The following is a 23,713-nucleotide window of genomic DNA, read 5'->3' on the forward strand; positions in this document are numbered from 1 at the left end:
TGAAACCATTAATAAATGAAGCATTTATTAATTAAATGCTTAGCACAAACCATGCAGAAACCAAAAGCTGTAGTAGTATTTTGTGGCTTCCTTCTTCCCCCACAGCAGGCTTTCTTACAATAGGGTTTCAGCTCTTGACTAGCAGACTGCAGTAGTTATGGTATTTTAGCAGATAGTAAAACTTTATATTTCTTTATCAGTCCCTTTTCTGCTGCTTGGTTTAACCTCACCTATTTCACAATGATAATTTCACCATTTGAAAGGTGGGCTGGTTTGAAGGTTAGGACTTGGGAAGCAGAATTCTGTTGGGCTTGGAGGCCATGATGGAGGATATTACTTACAGCTCCTTCTTCAGGGGGTTGCCTGTGAAAGGACACCACGTAGTGAGATGTGGGGCTCTCGAAGTCATTTTTGGCTTCCTAACCATAGGCTTGAAAGTTGGAACATAAAAGAGTTGTAGGTTTTACATACTAGTCCCCTAGCAAGAATCTTCTCTTAAGGAATATACAAGGTTTTGTTTAGGATTCCGAGGAGACTGAAGCAAATTGTAAAGTAGTGTTGATTTCTTCCACACTTCTTTCAGCGTCTTTTGTCCTCATTCTCCCATTTACTTGACAGATGTTTATTGAGAACCTGCTTTGTGCCAGGCAGTGTGTTGTTTCTGACAGCGTAATCGTGAAGAAAATCAGAGGCAGCCTTTATTCATCCAAAGCTCACAAACTATTGCAATGGCTTTGAAAGATTTTTGAACTATACTTTACATCCTGCCTCACTGTATGAGTGCACACACACACACACACACACACACATACACACCTGAAAAATACTTCCACAAAAGAAACCTTGCCCTTCCATGTAATATATTTTGATATTTTCTGTTTTATTCCCCTTAAAGGTAACATTTTGTAAAACCGTAGTATAAATATCACAACTCATGGATCTTATTAAGATTTCTCCAGTTTTACTTGTACGCATTTATGTGTACAATTTATCACCTATGTAGGTTTATGTATCTACCACCATAGTCAAAATACTGAACAATTCTGTTACTACAATAATCCATGGTGTTGTCCATAATTTCCAGAGAGATGATATTGAATACATACAACAACTGGAAATTGTTCACCTTATAGCTTCCTGGTTGCCATTCTTTGCCTCACATCATGGAGTATCACCTTACATACGAGCAGCTAGTTGCCAGAGGCTCAAGAATACCCACATGTTGGTTTCAGGAGCTCTTTCATTATATAGTTTCATTCTCTCTGGTACTTTGCCTTGAAATTTTCACCTGTGTTGGACTCCCATAATTCTGATCGCTCTTAACCCAATTAGCCATACCTGGGTATTTTACTTGGATTCCCCCATGTTCTCACCAACATAAAAATTGTATATCATTGGTGTTTTAATTTGTATTTCTTTTATTTTTCATGGCGTTAAACTTAAAAAAATATGTTTAAAGCTCTTTATATTTTTTATGTCATTTGAATATTCATGTTCTTTGCAGTTGATCATCTTCTTCACCCTGTTAATTCTGTATCATTCAGTACTCTTTCAGGTGCAGGGAGGGAAAAGCCAGTTGAATTAGCTGAACCAGGGGAGGAATTTAAGGGTTGGTTTAATTGTGAAATCAAGTAATGATCTGATTCAGCTATGAGTAGATATTTGAGCTTAAATAATATTTTAGGGATTTCTTTCTTCTTCCCTCCTTTTCCCTTCTTCATCTTTTGGTTGTGCTTTCCTGTTGTTGGCTTCATTCTTTGTAAAAATATTTTGATGTTATAGGAAAGAAGGCTCCTGGGATCTTCCAGGTTGCTCTCTTAAGAGGAGAAGGGCCCCCTGGCTGGTGTGGCTTAGTGGAGTGAGCACTGGATCGCAGACCAAAAGGTTGCTGGTTCAGTTCCCGGTCAGGGCACATGCATGGGTTGTGGGCCAGGTCCCCAGTTGAGGGTGTACAAGGGGCAACCGATCCATGCTTCCCTCTCTTTCTCCCTCCTTTCCTTGCTCTAAAAATAAATAAATAAAGTCTTTTAGAAAAAAGGAGAAGGGCCTTGGCCGTTGTAGCTCGGTTGGGTGGAGCATTATCCGTGCACCAAAAGGTTGCAGGTTCCATTTCTGGTCAGGGCATGTATGAGAGGCAGCTGATCGCTGTTTCTCTCTCACATTGATATTTCTCTCTCTTTCCCTCCCTCCCTCTCTAAAAGCAATGAAAAAATGCCTTTGAGTGAGGAAAAAAATAGGAGAAAGGATGATTCAGATTCTCAGAATCCATATTAATTCCCCCCATAGAAACTTACCTAATTGGGTCATATGCCCACAGCAGGGCTAATCACAGTGTATAGGGTAGTGGGGTATTTTTATTGGCCCACCCTCATAGAATTATACTAAGAAGAGAAATTTTTCAGAATTAAGAGAGTTAGGACAAAAAATGCCCAATGTAGTTTCTAAGAGCTCTTCGTGTCTTAAAAGATATATGAGGTTAAACTCCCCAAGTTCCTTGAGAGCAGGTATTTGTATCAGTTCTGATAACTAGAAATTCTAAATACCTAAAATAGGGCCTCACACATGGTAGGCATCCAGTAAAAATATATCAATTAAATGAATAAGAATATTAATTTTATTTATGGTGATTTTGATACTTAGAAGGTTGAATTTCGTGGAGCCTAATTCTTTCCATCTTTTTCTTTCTGCTTTTATCTCCAACAACTTTTTATGTAATAGTCTTGTTATATTTTAAGTCCAGTTTTAAAAGAGTTAGCCCAAAGGTTACTTCAAATATATATTATTCACATTTTTGGTTAGATAATTCATGACTCTGGCTCTATCAGTATACTGTGCTTTATGCAGCAGAATTTGAAACTTTATTGTTTTACTTTTTTAGGTAAATGTAATGATTTAAAATCTGCTGCCACTCATTATATCAAGAGATATTGTACTGAATAGTTTTGAAAAAATTACTTTTCAGTCTTAAATGGTTTCTTCATTAAAAACCTCTTTAGCAAATTGTATTTTCATATACAAAAACTTTCCAGCAATTCAAATGACATGGGCCCAAAGTAATCTATGGAGTGGAGGAAAATCCTCCCCTCTCCAAATATAAGACTCAGATCTCACTGCATGAGCTGCAGCTCCTACAAGGAGAACATGGGCTCTGTGGTGGGGTGGTACAGGAGAAAACAGATGAATGAGAGACGGGGCCAGTATAACTGGGCCTGGCCACCTAGGAGTGCGTGCTGTGAACCCAGCTAGAGCATGGCCACTGTCACCTTTCTGCCAGGGAATAAGGCTTTCTGTGTATGCCCATGTGACATGCCCAGGCTGTTGACTCTTCATTACTAATGCAGTCATAGTGATTAAAAAGTTCCAGAGCATTGAAAATTAGGTAATTAATTATAAGGATTGACTGTATCAGAATTTCTTCAAGTAGGACTCATTTTGAAAGACTTATATTCTTAGATTTTTGAAAAAGTGTTATAATTAGCCACCCTCCAGCTCTACTCTATATGTTATTTATTTTCAGTATTTATGTTAGATATTAATCCTAATTTTTTTATTTTTCATGTTTGAATTTTCCCATAGTGCCTAAGATAGTTCCTCATACTTAATAATGGCCAGATAAATATTTACTTAATCAGTGAAGTTATTTTATTCATACTAGTGCCTTTTGGAAGAGAAACTGAAGAATGAATAATCTATAATTTTTGCCAGTTTATAAACGTAGTTTTCTGTTATATTAACTAAATGTTGTATTTCCTAAAAACAGGATTTTAACAGAAGAGAGTAATATTTTATTTTTAGCTGGTTTAACATAAAAAAACCACTCCTTTCTAAAAAAGTAACATAGCCTTAAGCTTTTCAGTAGAAGAGTGTGGTTTCATTATCCTAAAGCTAATGAACAATCATTAGAGCAATCAGTACATACTGTTTAATAGTATCTTTTTTTTTAAGGTACGGGGAAAACAATGGTGATGGACATGTTTTATGCTTATGTGGAAATGAAGAGGAAAAAACGGGTTCATTTTCATGGTTTCATGCTAGATGTTCACAAAAGTAAGTTAATTATCTGGAGAAGTGATTTTTAAGCAAACACCACAAGTGATTTGAGAAACTACAAATTAATGTTCCACATTTTAAAAAATTCTGAACATTTTAATATTAAAAAATAGGTATGTGCTTAAAGTAAGATTTTATTTGTTTTGTGGTATATTGAAACAGTTAGTCATGTGTCCAGGTTTGGTCCTAAGGACAAATCAGTACTTCCAAATATGGGAACAGAGGTTCCTATATGAAGGTCAGGCATTTTCTCTTCCTGCTAACAACCAATAGGAAATGTTTAAACTTCACCTGTTTCAAGAACTTATTCTTATTTTTTTTTTAAAAAAGCATTTTATTTATTTATTTTTAAAGATTTTATTTTTTGAGAGAGCGGAAGGGAGGGAGAAAGAGAGGGACAGAAACATCAATGCGCGAGGTACAGTTCTTGGCTGCCTGGGGACCTGGCCTGCAACCCAGGCATGTGCCCCGACCGGGAATCGAACCGGTGACCCTCTGGTTAGGAGACTGGTGCTCAATCCACTGAACCACACCAGCCAGGGCTTAAGAACTTATTCTTTACTATTCAGCCATAAGAAAAGATGAAATACTGCCATTGTGACAACATGGATGGTTCCTGAGAGTATCATGCTAAGCAAAGTAAGTTAAATGGAAAAGTACAAGAACCACATGATTTCACTCGTTTGTGAAATATAAACAGAAAGCCACAAATAAACGAACAAAACAAAGGAACTCATAGACAGACAATAGAATGGTGGTTACTAGAGGGGAGGTGGGTAGGGCAATGTTGAAGAGAGTAAATGGAGTCAAATATATGGTGATGTAAGGAGACTAGACTTTGGGTGGTGAGCACATCATGCAATACACAGATGATATATTGGGTTGGCCAAAGAGTTTGTTTTTTTCTGTAAGATGGTTCTAATAGAGTTTAGTTGTCATTAACTTCTTTGAAACAATTTTGTTGGATTGTATTGTGACAGCTGTCCTATCAGTGTTCATTAAAAAAACACAACAACATCAAAATTGGTGAATTTCACTATGGAAAACAGTATGGAATTTCTTCAAAAAACTAAAAATGGAACTGCCTTTTGAACCAGCAATTCCATTGCTAGGATTATATCTGAAGAATCCTGAAACACTAATTCAGAAGAACCTATGCACCCCTGTGTCCATAGCAGCACTATTTACAATAGCCAAGTGCTGGAAACAGCCTAAGTACCCATCTGTAGATGAGTGGATCAAAAAACTGTGGTACATTTACACAATGGAGTACTATGCAGCAGAAAGAAAAAAAGAACTTCTACCATTTGCAACAACATGGATGGAACTAGAGAGAATTTTGCTCAGTGAAATAAGCCAGGCAATGAAAGAAAAATACTCTATAATATGACCTATTACAGGAGACTAATGAACAACACAAACAAATGAGTAAAATTGAACCAGAAGGCATAAGCCTGTGATCTCATTACCTGAGTGATTGTCTAATACAACAAGGATGCCAGCCTGTTAAACCAAGCACGCTATTGTACAGGGACAGCCAACTGACCTCAGTGTGCAAGATCCTTCCCCATGTGGGAAGGCCACCCTCCCCACAACACCCCAACTCTTATTAGGGATTTCTGGACCCAAGGGTAGGTAGGATGACGACCATGTCTAGCTTGAAGCAGTTAGAGGAGCATGAGACCTTCTCCCATTGTCCTTTATAAGATTATAAAAGGCCTTAAGTCTGAGAGGGGGGAATTGTTATTTTATTATTGTTATTAAAAATTAATTAATTAATTTAAAAAATAATATAAGAAAGGGTGAAGCCAAGGAACTTGTATGCACGACCCATGGACATGAACTAAGGGGGGGTGGGATTGCTGGGGAAAGGGGAGTACTGGGCAAAGGGGAGCAAAGAGGAAAAAATTAGAACTATTGTAACCACATAATCAATAAAATATGCTTTAAAAAGAAAAAAAATATTGGTGAATTTGAGGGGACTTCTATGGGCCCTCGAGGTGGACCAGGAGTCTCCTCTCTCCCTTTCTTTCCTCCTTTCCCCCTTTCTCTTTATCTCCCTTTCCCCCTTTCCTTCTTTCCTTGCTCTGACGGGCCCTCAAGTTGGGTGGGGAGTTTCCCTCTTACCCCTAACCCTTTTTCCTCCCTTCCTTCAATAAACCTGGTGTGAAATACAAAAAAAAAAAAAAAAAATTGGTGAATTTTTGTGCAGCCATTTTAATATTGAAGATGGAGGAAAATAAGCAACATATTTGGCTAATATGCTTTATTATTTCAAGAAAGGTAAAAACACAAATGAATGCAAAAATAGATTTGTACAGTGTATGGAGAAGGTGCTGTGATTGATCAAATATGTCCAAAGTGTAAGTTTTGTGCTGGAGATTTCCTGCTGGATGATGCTCCATGGTTGGGTAGTCCATTTGAAGTTGATAATGATCAAATCGATACATTAATTGAGAACAATCAATGTTATATCACATTGGAGATAGCCAATATACTCAAAATATCCAAATCAATAAAGTTATTGGTGAAAATGAAAAAAATGTGTTTTATTTTACAGAAAAAAACATATAGACTTTTTGTGCCAACCCAATGTTATAGAATTGTACACTTGAATCTTAAATAATGGTATTGAGTAATGTCACCCCAATCAATTTAATGAAAAAAAAAGTTATTCTTGATTAGGCATTTAGTTTGTACCTGTATGTATGTTTTATCACTTTGTCAATGTTCTTATGTTATTTCATTTTTGCATTATTTGTCTATCAGCTACATTGTAACCTCCCCAGGGCAGGAACATTGTGCTTTTCTTATAATACTTTCAGTGTTTAGTAAACATATAATAAATGAAGTGGGACTATCTTTAGTATATCAGGCCACAGACAAGAACATTCTGATTAGGTATGCTAGACATAGGGCAGGACTACCTTCTCTGTGCCTATCTTTGAAATTCTCAGGACTAAGATTGACCTGTTGGTCCATCTAGTCACCCATCTAGTCATCTAGTTTATTACTTTGTTATCTTCAAAGTGGCTGAAGAATAGAGATGGAATGACCACAAAGTATCCTTATAATCATGGGAATATAATATGTCGTCGGCAGCCGTCCGTCTCGAGAGACGATGGTGTAGCTTCTTAAGAGTCTATCTGCACCGCTGATAATGGCTGTGCAGTCCGACTCGGGAGTGACACGGTATCTGTCTCCTCCCGTGTTGAATCGACATCTTACGATGACGCTGGAGTGTCCTCTCCAGTGAAGCTGAAGCTACAGAGCCTGGGCAGGGTGATATGGAGGGTCTGCTGTTGCCCATGCAGCAGACCCCCCCCTCTCTTCGCAGCTGAAGGATCCAAGGGAAAGACGGAGTCAATACAGCTTGGCTTCAGGTGCGCCGCAGGAGTTGCCGGTGTTGACTACAACGTCAAACCGCCTTAGGGACTCCGGCTCCGGATTTTCTGTCGGGGTTTACTCCCTTAGCCTTTCCCCTGAAGAGGTATGCCGCAAGGCAGCGGAGGTTTTTTGGAATCAGAGTTTTCCTTCTCTGATGTGCCCTGACTGGAAGATCGAACCAGCGACACTTAGCTCGCAGGCCGATGCTCAATCCACTGAGCCAAACCAGCCAGGGTAATATAATATGTAGGCAGCTTATTTTGAGGTAGAAGGTATGCAACCAATTTTAATGTTCTGTATGTGGAATTTGATTGTATGTGGAATTTAAACTTACATTTAAGCTAAAGTCCCATTTATTTAGAGGCTTTAAAAATTTGTTGTCTAAAAAGCACTATTAATACCATATATGATTTTGTGTTTAATTTTATCCATTTTAGGAATCCACCACCTTAAACAGAGTTTGCCAAAAAGGAAACCAGGACTCATGGCTAAATCATATGATCCAATAGCTCCTATAGCTGAAGAAATCAGTGAAGAAGCATGTCTCTTATGTTTTGATGAATTTCAGGTAAGGTAGAGATGTTTCTAGATGTAGAATGCTATACTGAATGAAGTGCGAAGATTTAAAGTCTGTTCCCGATTTTATCATTGTCTTATAAATTGATTTGGATTATCTCTTATGACTTTAATATTACTGTCTAGTTCAGAAGTCGGCACATCCCAACTTGAACAGGGAAAATCTGGCCTTCAGCCTTTATGTGACCAGTGAGAAAAGAGTAATTTTTATATTTTTCAAGAAGTCATTAAAAAAGGAAAAGAAAATTTGACAGAGCCCATTTGCAGCTTGCAAAGCCTAAAATATTTACTGTTCATCCTTTCATAGGAGAAGTTTGCCTACCCTGATAATCTGGTCAGTGGATTCACATTTCCCTGACACTATGATGTAGATAATGTGATGATTACAAAATAATGTCTTTAAAGATGTTTGAGTTTTTTATAGTGTTATATAATGTTTTTCTATGATTCACATATCTCATTTAAGCCTCACAACTTATATGTAATAAAGGGAAAGAGTCATCCTAGTTGAACTTTTTTTAAAAAAGATTTTATTTATTTATTTTTGGAAAGAGGGGAAGGGAAGTAGAAAGAGAGGATAGCAACATCAATGTTTGGTTGCCTCTCAGGGGCCTCCAACTGGGCACCTGGCCTGCAACCCAGGCATGTGCCCTGACTGGGAATCAAACCAGCGATCCTTTGGTTCGCAGGCCAGCACTCAGTCCACTGAGCCACACCAGCCAGGGCCATGAACTTTTAAAGTTTCTTCTAGTTTTAGGAGTCTCTGAAATTGTAACTCTAAATTTTTGTGTGTGTGTGACTATATTGATAGTAAGTTATTTACTGATCTTTATTCCTTATAGAGCTAATATAGAATGAAGTCAGACACCGTGTTTTATATATCTTTTGCACATTCTGTCTCCTATGTCATGCCCAGTGTAGTCGTAGTAGGAGGAGCAATAAGATACCCTAGACTAAGAATTACTTTCTTTTTGACTTCTTTATTAGTTCTGAAACATAGTAGTTGGTTTTTCTATAATGCATATCATAAGAGCAACTGACTAATGGAGTTAAAATAGGAAAATCCACAAATACTGAATGTAAGCTTAAAAATAGATCTTCACACCAAAGCTTTTGAAAAATATTTCTGGAGCTGAGTACAGGAACCCCTGATCCTGACTACCTAGAATAAAGGCCTAAAGACCTTTTCAAGGATAGGAAACTAACATTCGTGTATGCTCACTCTTTGGTAGGTCCTGGGTAATTCACATAGTTCGTTTCATATTTCTGATGATGTGAGGGAATTTCCCTAGTTGAATTTTAGAGTTTTTTTCAGTTTTAAGATTCCCTGAAATTATGCATTTAAATTGGTAGTGAGTTATTCCCTGTTCTTTTGTGCTTAAAAACTTGGGTTAGTGGAAATATGATGTGGCCAGGATGCCTTTATCCCAAATGAGGCAACTCAGTCCACATACCTAACATCAATCTTGATTTATGACAGAGGAGAAAGAGGAATTTTAGCTAGGAGTGGTGTTACACTGAACCATCCAGGGAAGAGGAATCTATACTTCTTTCTCCCATTAGTCATTTTAAGAGGCCTGACATCTACCCTTTGTATTGCAAAAGTGCAAAGTTCTTTAAACGAAAGGCTTGTGGCTATAAAGATGTAGGTTTATTTCTGGGCTCTCTATTCTGTTCCCTTGATCTATGTGTTTGTTTTTACACCAGTACCATGCTGTTTTGATTATTATGGCCTTATAATACAGTTTGATATTAGGTAGTGTGATTCCTCCAACTTTGTTCTTCTTCCTCAGGATCATTGTTGTTACGTGTGGTTCCATATAAATTTTTGAAATATTTGTTCTAGTTCTGTGAAACACGTCATTAAATCTTGATAAGAATTGTGTTGAATCTATAGATTGCTTTGAGTAGTATGGACATTTTAATGATGCTAACTCTTCCTATCCATGAACATGGTATGTGCTTCCACTTATTTGTATCTTCTTCAGTTTCTTTCTTCAGTGTCTTATAATTTTCCAAACACAGATCTTTTACATCCTTGATTAGGTTTATTCCTAGTTGAAGCAATTGTGAACAGGATTGTTTGCTTGATTTCCCTTCTTTAGTTCATTATTGGCATATAAAAATGCAAATGATTTCTGGATATTAATTTTCTGTATCCTGCTATTTTTCTGAATTCATTTATTAGTTTCTTGGTGGAATCTTTGGGGTTCTCTACATACAGAATCATATCATTTGTGAATAAAGACAGTCTTACTGCTTCCTTCCAATTTGGATGCTTTTTATTGCTTCTTGTCTAATTGCTGTGGCTAGGACTTCCAGTACTATGTTGAATAAGAGAGGTGAAAGCGAACATCCCTGTCTTGTTCCTGATCTTAAGAGGAATGCTTGTAGTTTTCGCCTATTGAGTATGATGCTGGCATTGGGTGTGTTGTATATGGCCCTTATTATGTTTAGGTATGTACCCTCTATTCCCACTTTGCTGAGAGCTTTTATCATATATGGGTGCTGGACTTTATCAAATGCTTTTTCTGCATCTATTGATACAATCATGTGGTTTTTATCTTACATTTTGTTTATGAGGTGAATCATATTTATTGATTTGTGAATATTATACCAACCTTGCATTCTCAGAATAGATCCCACTTGATCATGGTGTATGATCTTTTTGATGCATTGCTGTATTCAATTTGCTAATGTTTTGTATTCGATAGAAGAAGCAAGCACATACAATGGGCTAAAGATAGTTTATTCAATAAGTGGTATTGGGAAAATTGGACAGTTACGTACAGAAAAATGAAACTAGACCACCTTCTTATACCACACACAAGAGTACATTCAAAATGGATTAAAGACTTAAATGTTAGACACAAAACCATAGAAATTCTAGAAGAAAACATAGGCAGCAAAATCTTGGACATTGCTCATAGAAGTTTTTTATCGGCTATATCTCCCCAGGCAAGGGAAACAAAAGAAAAAATAAACAAATGGGACTACATCAAACTAAAAACTTTTTGCACAGCAAAGGAAATCATCAATAAAATAAAAAGACAACCCACTGAATGGGAGAACATATTTGCCGATACATCTGATAAGGGGTTAATATCCAAAATATACAAAATACTTACAAAACTCAACACCAAAAAAACAAACAACCCAATTAAAAAATGGGCAAAGGACCTTAATAGATACTTCTCCAAAGAGGACATACAGATGGCCAGCAGACATATGAAAAAATGCTTGTCACTAATCATCAAAGAAATGCAAATTAAAACCACTGTGAGATACTATCTCCCACCTGTCAGAATGGCTATCATCAATCAATGAACAAACAACAAGTGCTGATGAGGATGTGGAGAAAGGGGAACACCTTTTCAGTGTTGGTGGGAATACAGACTGGTGTAGCCACTGTGGAAAGCAGTATGGAGATACCTCAAAAAATTAAAAATGGATCTGCCTTCTGACCCAGTGATTCCACTTCTGGGAATATATCCAAAGGAACCCAAAATACTAATTTGAAAGAACATAAGCACCCCTATGTTCATTGCAGTGTTATTTACCATTGCCAAGATATGGAAGCAGCCCAGGTGTCCATCAGAAGATGAGTGGATAAAACAACTATGGGACATTTACACAATGGAATACTACTTGAGTGTAAAAAAAATTTTACCCTTTGAGACAATATGGATAGACCTGGAGAACATTATGCTAAGTGAAATAAGCCAGTCAGAGAAAGACAAGTACCATATAATTTTGCTCATATGTAAAATCTAATGAATGAACCGAACTAACAAGGAAAATGGGGACAGGCTCCTAGATGGAGAGCAGGTTGACAGCTAGTGCCTGTGTTCTTAACTCTTGTATCATGCTCTATATCATTATATCTACAGCTGAAATTCTATATAGCTGTACATAAATAATATGGAATTATACTAGCATATATATCATACATATGTAATAATTATAGTTAACATATCTTGAGGATTTACTATATATATCATAACAATTTTATAAGTACTGCCTTCATGTATTGATGAGAAAATTAAGGGTCAGAGAGATTAAGTAACTTGTCGAAGGGTACTCAGCTCACAACTCAGTTTGAATCCATTATCAGTGTTATTATCCTCTAGTAGTAACAGCTATGTTATATGTTCTCCTTGGCATATGGTTTCTTATATTATGTTTTTAAACATACAAATCCAGACTGGGTGGACTTTTAGTAGATGTTTTTAATGATAGAACCTAAAAATGATCATTAAGCCTATTAAACCTAGTAGAATACATTACTGATTTATTAGAAAAGAAAATTTTAGGCACTTTTAATCTTAATGACAGTGTATCTACAATCATCACTTCACTTTTAAAATTGAATCCTATTAGTAGTCTTTTTTTTTTTTTTAAGGGAAACCAGTTTTTTGTTTGTTCATTTGTTTTTAAATTATTTATTTATTTATTTTTAGGGAGAAGGGAAAGGAGAAAGAGAGGGAGAGAAATATGACTTGTGTGGTTGCCTCTCACTCCTGCCCTCAAGTGGGGACCTGACGTGCAACCTAGTCATGTGCCCTGACTGGGAATCGAATCAGCGACACGGTTCACAGGCTGACGCTCAATCCACTGTGACACAGCAGCCAGGGCCCCTATTAGTAGTCTTGATTTTTAACTAGTTATTATCAGTCCTTAGGTGATGTTAATGAGAGAGAGAGGAAGAGAGAGAGAGGGAGTGAAAGAGAGGGAGTGAGAACGAGAGAGAAACATCACTTTGTTGTTCCACTTATTTATGCATTCAGTGGTTACTTCTTGTATGTGCCCTGACTGGGGATTGAACTTAACCTTGTTGTATTGAGATGATGCTCTAACCAACTGAGAAAGCTGACCAAGGCTTATTCTTTTTTTTTATGCTCTTGAACTTAAGGCATTTTTAAGACTGTATTTTGGTAACATTCAGATTGCATTTGCAGTACATATTCCTCATTAGCTTGATTGTCTTTACTTAGTGTAGCATTTTAGTTTTACCTGTGGTATTAGATATGCTATTTTTATTTGCTTGAGAATTTGTCTAGATAAGTTGATTTTATGTGTTTTAGTTGCTGAAATAAAAGAAACAGGAGGGATTTCTTTATGCTCTTCTTGAATATTTATATTTCTTATTAAACTGTTTCTGAAAAATGGTTCTGAAGATATCAGAATACTGAAGGAGAGCTATTTTTTTAAATGTTGTTTCCTCCTGTCTCCTTTTTTGGGACACTGGATAGATGTTTTACTAAGATGGTTAAAAAAAAAAAGATTTCTGATGAGCAGAACATCATGCAAAATTCTCCTCTATAAGCTATCAATATCATTTAAAAAATAGTTTTGACCATTTTCATAAAACAGGAAAGCTATTAAAAACTGCTAATAAAAACAGGTGCTTATTTTTTTGCTAATACTAATTACTGATAATGCATGCTTATGTTTGTCACTCATTACATGGCACTGTACCAATCAGTGGAATGACTGAGACTCAAGCACTTACACATGTAAATTAACCAATAGATTTTTTTTCTCTTTTTTTAACTTAAGTGAGTCATAATGCAAAGCAACTCTAGGTCATAAAAAATCTCTTTTCTTTAATGCTAATGAAATGTCTCCACTCTCTGTATTAGCAGACTACCCTTATTGGTAATCTGTAGCCTTCTCTTTTGTTCCTGATGGTAATGAAATGCTGGGTGCTGAAAAAGCCCTCTCTTCAAGAATGTGTGGCTAGTTGTCTTCTGTTCACTTATACTGTAAAATTACTGTTCCCCAGCAAAGCTGAACAAGTACGGGAACAAGATCAAAAGCATATACATTGGCACCCGCTACACCAAGTGACTCCTGCTTTATTAATTAGGCACAGCTTCTCCAAGTTAGTTTACTCTTACAGAGCAAAAGCACTCTGTAATACAGAAACCACAAATAAGTCAACCACAAGTCTTTGTTATTTCCTTTCTCCAACTTTCTGTTTAAACCTTTGCACTGTCATATGCTAAATGTCCCTTTACTTTTCTGAATCTTAGGGCACAAATGCTTACTTTAAAATTTTTCAGAAACATCAGTGAGATAATCAAAGGACCATTTTTATTCTCTAAAATTGGGTAACTTTTAATTGATATCATTCTTTTAAAAAGCCAATGTATTGGGAATCCAATTTAGAATTGCAGTTGCTTCTAAAATTTGCAAGCTTGTTCTGTCCTCTCATCAGAAATGCCGCTGGTGTTTAGGCATTTGAAAAGGGCCTTCTCTGTGAGTGTCTTTTTCGGAAGCAAAATTTGACAGTGATCCTAAGCTCCAAATTAATTAATATCAGCACCACTTTCCTTTTCATTTTAATCACCACTTTGTAAGTTCCTGAAGTGTTTTTACTATAAGAACCTTCAGTAGCTTTTTGGTGTATCTTTTAAGTTACAGCTTAAGACAAAAAAAGATCTGCATATCCCCATATCCTGGTCTTGTTTTGTTTTATTAAGTGGGAAGGAAATAATTAAACTTTTGAATAAGATATCAGCTGTAAAGAGAAAGTGATTGAGACCTGTTCAGCCCAGGTTGTTGTTGTTAGTTATGTTAGAACCAGTTAGTTGGTAACTTACAGTATTGTCATCTAATTTGAAAAAATTCCACTAGTTTCTACATACTCTAACATGATTTTAAAGATAACAATGATATATATCATGTGATATATTTTATGAATATGAAACAAGTTTTATTGAGATTATCTAAAATGTGTTATTAAAGAAAGATCAAAGCACTTCTACAATGAGAGTATCTAGAACCCTTGTTATAATCATAAGAGAAGGTGTGATGATTAATTCAGTCTTCACTATACATCTCTTTTTGAAGTCAGGTTCCTTCCCTCGGTGTATTTTTTTGTGATTTTTGTGACTTTTAAAAAGTCATTATTACATTTATTTATTAATTGTGTATTAAAAATAATTTTAGAAAAGATCAATAGTTATATGTATCTCTGTAGTTAAATAATTTTATCTGTATTTCTTGTCAAAAGTTTAAACATTTTTTTTTATTTATTGATTTGAGAGAGAGAGCGAGGGAGGGGCGTGGAGAAAGAGAGCAAGAGAGAGAGAGAGAAAGAGAGAGAGATTTGCTGTTCTGCATATTTATGCATTCATTGGTTGATTCTTGTTTGTGCCCTGACCAGCATCGAACCCGCAACCTTGGGGTAGTATCTGGACAATGTTCTAACCAACTGAGCTACCTAGGCTGGGGCTAGAAGTTGTTGTTTTAGAGTACTGTGTCAACCATTCTTGTAAGTTGTTATTTTTTATTTATTTATTTATTTATTTATTTTTTGTAGAAGGAATATTTGTGTTTACGAAGGTTAACAGAGGCTGGCTGTGCTGGAAGTGACTGCAGTGCCTTTTGATTATTCATGGACAGTAATGGAAGGCACTTAAAAAGAACAAAGAAATTGCTTATTTTTGTGATGGGCCATCTGTTGAATTGTTTTGTGCAACAATTGCACAATAGTATCTATGTCATATCATTCTATTTTCAACAGCAGCTGATTATGTCTCACTCACTACTTGTCCTTATTTCTAAAGTTCCATGACCATTAAAAGTCACCTTTTGAGAGACCTTTGCCAGAAAGGTATTAGAAATCTCTTATAGCCTGTGTATATTTTATCTCTTCTTTATTATTATTATTATTTTTTCGGAGGAGGGAGGATGTGATGGGAGTAGGAGGAGGGAGTTGGTCATGTTAGTTCTAATTAATTAGACTTTGTAAATGTTTAGGACCATTATGTATGCTTTCCACCTGTAGTTTATAAAGAAGTTAATAAAGAACCATTTGATAATTTGTGTAGAAGTGATAGGCTTGCAAAAAAGCAGAATAAAGTTTAAAAAACTACTATACAGTTTTACAAGCTTTTAATTATCTGCTCTTTTTTTCATGATGATAATTAGAATTTTTCTCTTGGAATTCACTTTCATTCTTAAGAGAAAAAAAAAGATGAGCCATTAGCAAATTTGTTAGAACAGAAGTGAAATGAAAATAAAACAAGTGTGTTGTTGTCCACAGGTTACTGACATTGCTGATGCCATGATTCTGAAACAGCTTTTTGAAAATCTGTTCAAAAATGGGGTCGTCGTTGTGGCAACGTCCAACAGGCCACCGGAAGGTAAAAAGAGAGCATTGTGCTAAATTCATCCAATTAGGTGGGAGCTAACAAGCTTTTTAAAAATCCATAACTTTGTTCTTACTTTATTGTGTTAATAAATCTGATGACTTTGATTATCATTAGTTTCGTAATTGACTTAATCTGAAAGAGCAATCAGTATTTGTATTTGAAAAATGTTTATATTTCTAGCAAGCTAGATCCAGATGATCTGCTGTGTTTGATGCACTTGCTCTTTTTCTGAGTATTAGTTATCCCCTACATGTATATTAAAAAATGCAGGCCTTTCTAACTGCTTTTTATGAGCCATAAAAGAAACTCAAAGAAATAGAAGGCAAAACTCCTAATTAAATTTTAGAAAAAGACTTAAAGCTCACTTGCATAAGTAGTTTCTAATACTTCATTTATTATTTTTTAAAAAGTACTTGTGGTTTTATTAGGAAATTATTTAAAAGTAAAATACAAGTAATATTTACATAAAAAGAAGTTTAAAATCTTCCTATCAAGATACCAATGATGTATTTCACAGAACTAGACCAAAAATTTCAAGAATTTATGTGGAACCACAAAAGGTCCTAAATAACAACAAAGATCTTGAGAAAGAAGAACGAAGTGAGGAGAATTACGCTACCTGATATCAAAATAGACTATAAGGCCATAGTAATCAAAACAGCATGGCACTGGCATAAAAACAGACACATAGACCAATGGAACAGAATAGAGCCCAGAAATAAACCCGCCCTTATGTAGTCAATTAATATTTGACAGAAGAAGCAAGCACATACAGTGGACTAAGGATAGTTTATTCAATAAATGGTGTTGGGAGAATTGGACAGATACATGCAGAAAAATGAAGCTAGACCACCTTCTTACACTACATGCAAGATAAATGCAAAATGGATTGAAGATTTAAATGTTAGACACAAAACCATAAAAATCCTAGAAGAAAACATAGGCAGCAAAATCTCAGACATTGCTTATAGAAATTTTTTATCAGCTATATCTCCTCAGACAAGGGAAACAAAAGGATAAAACAAACAAATGGAACTACATCAAACTAAAACCTTTTTGCACAGCAAAGGAAATCATCAACAAAATAAAAAGACAACCCACAGAATGGGAGGACGTATTTGCTGATACATCTGATAAGGGGTTAAAATCCAAAATTTACAAAGTACCGTATTTTTCGCTCCATAAGACGCACTTTTCCCCCCCTCGAAAGAAGGGGGAAAATGTCTGTGCATCTTACGGAGCAAATACTGCATCACAAACTGTGATGTGTATTACCTGACCTGTCAGCAGTGGTGACAGATGTTAGAAGAGGAAGCAGTGGGCCCACGCGAAACCCCTGGGGACACTTAAATGTCCCACTTTACTGCTGAATCTCAGAGCACCTGGTCAGTATGAAGACAGCAAAGAAAGTGATATCAGTGAATGTGAGCAACTCAGCTTCATAAATTCTGACACTAGCTTTGATGAGTTCTTGGGGTTCCCAGAAAACTAGAAGAGTACTTGAACCTTAAAGTCTCTTCCCATTTGTTAATGACAGTGGTGATGGTTCTTACTGCTGTTGCCTGCTATTCACTTTACATGGTTGAAATACTATTGTTATATTTTATTAAATATTTTAATACACCATTTGGTTCAGAATATTTTTTTTCTTGTTTTCCTCCTCTAAACCTATGTGCGTTCTATGGTCAGGTGCATCTTATGGAGCAGAAAATATGATACTTAGAAAACTCAATACCAAAAAAAACAACCTAATTAAAAAATGGGCAAAGGACCTGAATAGACACTTCTCCAAAGAGGACATACAGAGGGCCAATAGACATATGAGAAATGCAAATTAAAACCAATGGGAATCACCTCACACCTGTCAGAGTGGCTACCATCAATAAATCAACAAACATATGCTGGAGAGGAGGTGGAGAAAGGGTAACCCTAGTGCACTATTGGTGGGCATGCAGACTGGTGCAGCCACTGTGGAAAGCAGTACATAGCTACCTCAAAAAATTTAAAATGGAACTGCCTTATGAGCCAGTGATTCTACTTCTGGGAATTTATCCGAAGAAACCTGAAAAACTAATTTGAAAGAACATAAGCACCCCTATGTTCATTGCAGCATTATTTACAATTGTCAGAATATGGAAGTAGCCCAGGTGTCCATCAGTAGATGAATGGATAAAACAACTATGGGACATTTACGCAATGGAATACTACTCAGCTGTAAAAAAGAAGAAAATTTTATCCTTTGTGACAACATGTATGGGCTTGGAGAACATTATGCTAAGTGGAATAATCCAGTCAAAGAAAGACAAATACTATATGATTTCATTCATATGCAGAATCTAATGAACAAACTGAACACATAGGCAAAATAAAGACAGAGTCATAGGTAGAGAGCAGGCTGATAGTTCTAGGGTGGGGAAGGTTAGGGGGTGAAGGGATTGAGCAAAATGGAAAAAGGACTCATGGACGTGGACAACAGGTGGTGATTGTGTGTGGGGGGAAGGGTGTTTAAGGGGGATAAATGGTAATGGAAAAATACAATAAAAAAGTAATAAAATACAAGTAATATTTACATAAAAACAAGTTTAAAATCTTGTATTATTCTGGTTATCATGTGATAGTTGAGGGTCTAAGGAATCAAAAGTAATATTTTATGCATTCTCTTGTTAATGTATTTTGCCTGGAATGGTCTTCCACCAGAAATTTGCAAGGCTAAGTCCTCACTTCCTTCATGTCTCTGCTGAAAATTTACTTTGCCAATGAAGCCTAGACTTATCCACCTATTTGAATCTACAACCCTTCCCTTTTTTGGTATTGCTTTATTTACCTACTCTATTATTTTTTCCTGTGGAACTTATGAATACCCAGCATATAATTTATTTAATTATTATATTTATAGTTTATTGTCTGTCCCTTTCCAAGACACAAAAGCTTCCTGAGGACAGTGACTTTTTTCTTCTTCTATTCACAGATGTATTCTAAGCACCTACAACAGTGCTTAGCACATAGATGGATTTCACTAAGAGTCTTGGAATGAGTGTTGAATGAATGCATGTTTTCAAAGGATCTCTCTGACTACAGTATTGAGAATAGACTCTGGGGATGAGGTTTCAAGGTTGGAAGTAAGGAGACCACTTAGGGGATGATTGCAACAATCCTGAGGGGAATGGATGGAGCAGTGAATGTGGTGAGTTGTCAGATTCCGGATATATTTTGTAGGCAGAGCCAAAAGGATTTACCGATGAAATGAACACAGGGAGAGAGAGAGAGAGACAGAGGCAGAGACAGAGACAGAGAGAGAGAGAGAACAAGAGGGAAAGAGGTAGGGAAAGGGAGAGGCAGAGGGAGGGAGAGGGAGGGAGGGAGGAAGGAAGGAAAGGAAGGAGGAAGAGGTTAATAATTCAAAGCTTTAGCCCGAGCAGTGGAAAGATAGGGATGGTGAAGACTATAGGAAAAGCAGATTTGCTAGGCAAGTGAAAGTAGGGGTTCCTATAATGGTGAGGCAGATGTATATAAGTGTTTGGATTTCAATGGAAAGGTTGGGACTGGAAATAGAAATTTGGGAGTTATCTAAAGGAAGCTGGAAAAGGCAGCCAATGAGGTAGGAGAATCAAGAGAGTATAAAGCCATGAAAGGGAAGGTGGTACAAAAAGGAGGGCTGATCACCTTTGTTAACATGCTGCTAAGAGGTGAAAATGAGGTGGAGAATTGACCATTGCAATTAGTAATATGGAGATTATTAATGAAAGTGAAAAGAGCAATATAAAACTCTGTTGTTTTGTTTTAAATGAGCATGTCACATGGATGACATATTGAATTTATAATCTAATACACCCATGTTTTACTATTTGAACTGCTGTCAAACTAGGTCTCCCATTGTGTAGTTGATTTTTCTTCCTATTATATTTCAGCATATTAGTTTGTCTACATTGTTCCATTGAATTGATTTATGTTGATATCTTTTTGAAGTATGATTTTACAAATTATTTTTAGCTATTTCTGGCAACTATGATATTTATAAACTTGGTAGTCATACTTCTATATCTTTAGCCATTCATTAATTAAAATGTTTATGAATTGGAAAATTCAGTTTCATGTAGATGTTGATTTTCCCCAAACTGAATAGCTTCAATGAGCTCCACTCACAATTGCAAAGGGGATTTAAACTGGTGGAACTTGATCAGGGGTTCCTTGACCATAGGAACCATCGCGCAGATATAAATGACCCAGAAACTGTCTGCCTTTTCTGGGGAGCGAAGGTTGAGCAATCCCATAGAGGAGAAATGCTCCCAATCCTTCCCTAGAGTCCAGTTTTACTTAGTGGCATATGTGCAGAATTCTTGACAAACATGATATTTCTGCTAAGTCAAACAGGATGAGGGTAAATCACTTACAAAGTTTTGAATACCCTCTGCAAGGTCAGTCTGGTGAAAGATGGTTGTTATCTTTTTATTATTTCCCTGTTGTTTTATCAGAAGGGTGTGACTTTCCCGAGACCACTTTCAGCCTGATTTCATTGCGGCTGTTTTCAGGGCATTGTGTGGGGGGTCACCAATGCCATCCATCCCCCACAACTTGACAAGCTGATTCTAAAATTTATATGGAAGAGCAAGGGTGAAGAATAGATCTTAGGGAATTAAACACGGGAGTAGATAAAATAATCAGTGGGACAAAACAGAAAAAAGTTTGTGGTATACTCAAAGGATCACTATATAGCTGCATGTATTAATTTGGACAAATCTCAGAAACATAACATTGCGTGAAAAAAGCAAGTCACAGAAGTATAAGATGGTATGATTCCATTTCTATAAAATTCAAAAACATGCAAAACCAGTACAAACATATAATAAAATTACAAAGCAAAGCCAGGGAATGATTAAGAAGACAGCAGTGTTTCCTCTACCAGGGATGGATGCAGCAGAGACATCAAAGGAATTGGTACCTGTTTCTTAAGTTGGGGTGGGAGGGTATTGTTTCTCTTTATTCTATAAATATTTTCTTTCATCTCCTATTAATAAAAACAACAGCAACAGTATATTCTGGGTGAGGGGTAAAGTAGTGGAGGAAGCAGGCAGTCTGCCAATGCTAATGTACAGAATAAAATTACAGGCACACCAATTTTCTAATGCAGTTAAAAAATAGTAATAGATAGAGCCCTGGCTGCTGTGGCTCAGTGGACTGAGCATCGGCCTGCGAACCAAGTGTCACAGGTTCGATTCCCTGTCAGGGCACATGACTAGGTTGCACATCAGGTCCCCAGTTGGGGGTGTGAGTGAGAGGCAACCACACAGTGATGTTTCTCTCCCTCTCTTTCTCCTTTCCCCTCTCTCTGAAAATATATAAACAAACAAACAAATAAATTATTTTTAAAAAATAGTAATGGAGCATGCCATTTGGAAAAACAAGGAAGAAAATATTCTAGCAGCTCAAACCTGTCGGCATGGGCAGAGCCTGCCAGACGGGTGGGCTTTTCTGAGGGTTCTTGGGAGGGCAAGCCTGCCATCTCACTGGAGGAACCCCCACACAAACAGCATCTATAGACTTTCACTTAACCTTGTTATTGGTCCAGCCTCTCACCCCTACTCTCTCCAGTGCCCCTGAGACACAGATGCTTTTGGAATAGCTCCCACCTCCACCCCAGAGGGGTAGCTGCTTGGCTGCAAGGGATGGGGTGGTTCCTGGGGGAAGGGGCAACCTGTCTGCCTCTTATAGACTTTGGATTAGTCCCTAGTGTGAGTCCCAAACCTTGGCTTCCATGGTACTGGTGAAATTCCTGAGCATCTCCAGGATTTGGGGGCACCGTTTGGCTGCCTCTTGGATCTCTCTCTGGAACACTTAATTTCAACTTTTGCTTCTCTGCTAAGAGAAACATGAGCCTCCATCTACTTTCCATCTTTCAAAATGCCAGGCTTTTAGGTTTACTGCTGTCTCCCTACTTTTTCCTCCTGGTAAATTTATGTCTTTTTATTTATTTACTATAATTTTAGGTTTTAAGAGGAAACAGATACATGCATGTGCTTAAACCTGCCACATTTAATGCTAGCTACTATATTCAAATAAAAATGTTTAATAAGCAGCTCCTGAAGAGCCCACATAAGAGGAGCGTAGCACCACTCATCACAGATGCTTGAACACCCCACCTGATTCCTCTGCCTTGATGGTTCCCTCTCCTCCCTACCTGTGCAAGAATGAAGGAGAAAACACAAAAGTCTTGGTTCAAATCCTGACTCCTGTACCTACTACCTAATGATCTTATCACATCAAGTCTCAGAGCTTTAAGTTCTTTAACTGCGTATTTGCTGCCCAGTGTACAAGATTAACTAAGGAGAAGTTCAATGAAATTATTGTGGCAATGCTTCTAACTATAAAGCACTGAACCAGGGAAAGAATTTTAGATGCTCATGCCCTGAGTTACTGCACGCTGCCTTGGCCTCTGGTCCTCCACCCCCACCTCACCAAGGCCACAGGAGGCAGAGTCGTGTCCCCTCATGTGTTCAGACATTTTGTCGTTCCTAGACTTGATGATCAGAAGAACCTAAACACAGCAGCCCAGACAATAGTGAGGAACCAGAAACCCACAAGATGAAGGAAGTCCAAGAACCAAGTGGGCGTGTTTTTAACCTGGCCAAGGGGCAGCTAGGCTGGCCAAGCACTCGTGGGTCACTGATAGAGGCAGAGTTGCAGTGCCAAAGTCCTAAATACTAGAAGTCCAAGCTTCACAGGGGCAAGGCCAAGAATGGGGCTGGGGTTGCCAAAAGCAGACATTGAGTACCAACCTGCCTCCTCCTGAGGCGGGACTGGGACTGAAATGAGTCCCGAGGGAGCAGTTTGAGCTGTGCACGCGTTACTGCCTTGCTGCTGAAAGAGGCGCAAAGGCAAATATGGTCGACGCTGGCCCTCATTGGTTGGAAGGCTGAACACTCCTGCTGGCTTTCCATGCATTGGATTCTGGGAGAGGACTTTTGAAAAGGAGCTCCCAGCAAGCGAAAAGGCAGTTGGTTCTTTCCCCTCCCCTGACTGGCATGTGTGTGTCAATGCTTGCCAGCCTGCCTGCCAGTGAGGGCCTGGGAGCAGAGGCCCGGGGGGGCACAGACTCTGGGAAATGCCTGAAGCTGAACAGTGACTCTCCAGTCACGTAGGCTGAGCCACCTACGTTTATGATACTTTTGGGTGGGAGAAGGGGTTCTTGGTGCAACCTTGAACTGAGCTGGGTGACAGGGTGATTTTTCTTTGGGTGTATTGACAGAAACTTGCCATTATTTCCAAAGACCGTAGTGATAATAGCATTGTGAATAGATTTTTGTTCTTGTGTTATTTTCAGTTCTTGAGTTATTTTCAGTTCTTGAACTATGTAGTAGTTATAATGACAAATATTTAAATAGCTATTTTTGATGTCATACTCTGACTTTCCTTTTCCCTTACTGTTGTTACCCAGATATTTAATGGCAGAAACTTGCCATTAAATAAAAGATTCCTTTCTTTTTCACTGAACTCCATCTTTGGAGATTTTCTGGGTAGGTGGCAAACGGTAGGAACCCGCC

At 37.4% G+C, this 23,713-nt stretch overlaps 1 protein-coding gene across 3 annotated transcripts in view; it reads left to right on the forward strand.

The window, feature by feature from the left end:
- Nucleotides 1-23,713, forward strand: part of AFG1L (AFG1 like ATPase) — a 186,995-nt gene that overhangs the window by 60,943 nt on the left and 102,339 nt on the right. For 2 of the 3 annotated variants that reach the window (XM_090279730.1, XM_090279732.1), the window contains exons 4-6: nt 3,946-4,047; nt 7,875-8,005; nt 16,067-16,166. In XM_090279730.1, the coding sequence (XP_090135856.1) occupies nt 3,946-4,047; nt 7,875-8,005; nt 16,067-16,166 (333 nt within the window). The remainder of the gene's footprint in view (nt 1-3,945; nt 4,048-7,874; nt 8,006-16,066; nt 16,167-23,713) is intronic. The other variant, XM_090279731.1, reaches the window with a different exon arrangement.

This window comes from Furipterus horrens, unplaced genomic scaffold (genome assembly GCF_987537825.1).
Source record: "Furipterus horrens unplaced genomic scaffold, mFurHor1.1.pri manual_scaffold_6, whole genome shotgun sequence".
NCBI classification, from domain to species: domain Eukaryota; kingdom Metazoa; phylum Chordata; class Mammalia; order Chiroptera; family Furipteridae; genus Furipterus; species Furipterus horrens.